The sequence below is a fragment of the Atta cephalotes genome (assembly GCF_000143395.1).
Source record: "Atta cephalotes unplaced genomic scaffold scaffold00015, whole genome shotgun sequence".
In the NCBI taxonomy this organism is placed as follows: domain Eukaryota; kingdom Metazoa; phylum Arthropoda; class Insecta; order Hymenoptera; family Formicidae; genus Atta; species Atta cephalotes.
The window spans coordinates 3,426,962-3,430,202 of record NW_012130079.1 but is presented as its reverse complement, the minus strand read 5'-3'; the positions used below and the strand labels follow the sequence as shown (position 1 = coordinate 3,430,202).

General features: G+C 34.2%; 1 protein-coding gene across 1 annotated transcript in view; it reads right to left on the bottom strand.

The window, feature by feature from the left end:
* LOC105618066 (casein kinase I) overlaps positions 1 to 3,241 on the bottom strand; it is a 33,913-nt gene that overhangs the window by 7,557 nt on the left and 23,115 nt on the right. Inside the window, exons 2-3 of the mRNA XM_012199605.1 lie at positions 732 to 772; positions 567 to 636 (exon numbers count right to left, since the gene is read on the bottom strand). Coding sequence (XP_012054995.1) covers positions 567 to 636; positions 732 to 772 — 111 coding nt within the window. The remainder of the gene's footprint in view (positions 1 to 566; positions 637 to 731; positions 773 to 3,241) is intronic.

The window sequence follows — 3,241 nt, the reverse complement described above, 5'->3', positions numbered from 1 at the left end:
ATTATTATTATATATATATATATATATATATATATATATATATATATATATATGGAAAACGCAATATGTATATTTCTTCGAGTATGACATTTCCGATACACTCTCAATTCGTGACACTAATTTATGTCGAGCTAGTCAAGCGTATAGAAATTACACGTGCGATTGTTTCACATGAGATTTAACTAACTCAGATCGTGAAAATTGAAATAAATTACATCTCGCATGTCGTATTACATTAAATTATGTAAAGGTTCAAGCTGCTGCTGGACTATTTTCTCGCAGCGTCATCGACGAAAGATTAACGGCACTCTGAAGTACCGAGAACATTTATTTGAGAATTATTGATTTATCTTATAGGCGTCATAGAATTAATAAACTACCTTCTACTCCGCTACTCTCTATAAAAGTCTTTTTTATATTTTAACGCGAATATTTCACAATTCCTTCCTATTAAAATTTTTTTGCTCAATACATTCTCTAATTTCGCTTTACTTGTATCTGTAAATGTATGTCTTCAATCTTATTACCCGAAGTCTTGAATGTAACAACGTAAAAATGATACTCACCATGTGTACCTAATAATTTGTAAAACCTATATTCTAAATGTAGCTGTGGCGCCTTTGACTTCATTGGTTCCTGCGACAACAAGCGTAACAAGTGAGGTCGACAGCGGAAGTGCGCCGAGTTTTTTTACGTATCGCAATTACATAAAACACTCGATTCTTACTCACCATTTTAATTGCTACGTGCTCATTATTGTACAGGTTCTTCCCTGTAAAGAAAAAGAAAGGTCGACATGAGTATTATAAATGGAATGATAGTGTATAGGGGAAAAGGGCACAGCGATAAATTATAAAGGAGAATTCCGGGGGCGAGTGATGTCGGGTTATTGTAGCAGGGCGCAATTTTCTTTTTTAAAGTAAATGATTCGATTCACGTTACAATGGCGCATTAGTACCAATGTACCGAGCTACGTGATGTTTCATATAGATATTACAGGCCGATGACAATATGATTGCGCGATAATTAAATGCTGTGCGATAACTCCGGCTGCTGCTGATTGCAGTCAATGTGAGAAAATTAGATCGTCGAGATCGGCTGCGGTACATGCGGTCACTATGGAATTATGGTCGTCGACTATGAAATGCTCTCGCGTAAACTTATCGCGGGGGATGTTCCATTTAACACAATCGCGTGCATAGTAATTAATCCGATAATTTGTATTGTTTCAAAACGTACATAGCGAAACTGTGACGTGATGTCAGGTAAATCTATAATTTAAATGATGACTAAAAATTAATTTTTGGCATATAAAGAAATTTGGTATTGTCTGATCAACACTATGAAATATATCGACAAACAAAAGTTAAAACAATTCAGTCATTTCCCTCGAGGACAAAGAAAAATTATGTTACGTCAAATTATAGAACTAATATTTTACTGTCTGGATATAAACGATATTGACTGTTTTACGTCAAGTTAATCAAATTAAAATATTTCCATAAATTTAAAGTAGCAATTTAAATGTAAGAATATATAAGAATTGAAGCTATAATTATATACGTGATATGTTTTATTTAAAATTTCGAGAGATTTTAAAAAATCGATAGATAAAACATACGAAACATTTCTACTTTCTACATTATAGAGAGAAAATGTTTGAAAATATCTAGCAAGTTAACATTAAATTTAGTATTACATACATGTGCTACGTGTAGAAACATATATCATGATTTGCACGTGACTTATGGAGAAATAACGGAGTAGTCAGTTTTGCTGAACGCCACAGAAGCCGGCTAAAGTACAAAACTCAATTTCGTGGCGATTTAATTTTTTCTGCAAAGGCTTCGCCACGAATCTAATAAATGTAACGTGTATACACTAAGTAGTGTGTTTTCTTATTTCACTAATAAGCTAAAGAATGCAAATATCGAACAAATGTAGCATGTCACAGAGTTGCACAACTTATACCATTCTAAGAGAATAGCATAATAAAAACAAAGGCAAAAGAGAAGATAGCAAAAACAGTAAGGAGTGTAAAATGAAGATAAGAAAAATGTATGGAAAAACAACACGTCATGAATTCTATCATTTAATCCTTCGAATCCTTTTTGCTCCAGGATTTACCTAAAAGAATCGAGAATTCTATCTCTTAAAATTATACCAGCACGGCAACTATATGTTTACCTTTAAAAAAAAAAAAAAACGGGACAAATATATGGAGCGTTTCTCATTCGTAAGCAATCTCTTATCCGGATAACGCTCGGTAGTCATAAACCGACGACGAGGATAATATCACGCGTCGTTGACGCTACTTGACGTCCACGTAAGAAAAATGAAGCACTCAGGGGCCTCGAACGAAAGCACATTCCTGCAGCCACTTGCGCACCTACCTGCGGAGATATAAAGGATGCGGGCCGGAACGCACGAACGAAACTCTTTGCCAGAAGCGAAGGTCAATGACTCGCTCGCTCGCTCGCTCGTACACTCGCGCGCGCGTTCTGCGATTAGCGGTTCGATACTTTCGCGGTAATTAGTACGATGGCCGTACTTCTTTGGCTATTTTATTATGCCTATCTTACTCGCTTTGCTCTGTCGTCGATTATTTCGGATAAACATGGCCACGCCCTTGTATAGGGCTAGCCGTCGCCTCCAACCGACCCTACAACTGCGGAAGACTTGTGACTTCCTCGATAGAAATCACCGGTGACATTGTCAAATACAGATATCGCAATCTTGTTAGAGATCAAAGAAGCAATACTAACCCCATCCCTTATTAAATAACATTTTATTATTATATTATATAATTTATAATTTATTTATATTATATAATTATATAACTTCTGTATGTGTTAAAATATAAATCAATCCACTTTGGTGGATAGTTTCAGCGTAAAACAATGTCTATGTCTAATCCAAATTTTTTTTAGTCAAATTTAATACACTTAATACATAAACTTTCTCAAATTAAATTGTTTAACTTCATTGTTTTAGTTGTTTAATTAGACATATTGAGAAGAAGCAATGGTTTAGCATTTATAGAAATGGTTCAAAATAAGTCAAATTGAATATAATTTAACATTATAAATTTAACAGTAAAAGATGTTAATAGGTCTGTTCTTTTTAGTTAAATTTCTTATAATTCGGTTTTTTATTTCCTTTTTTCACCTTTGAAAAAAAAGAAGAGAGAGAGAGAGAGAGAGAGAGAGAGAGAGAGAGAGAAGAAAGAAGAAGTAAGTAG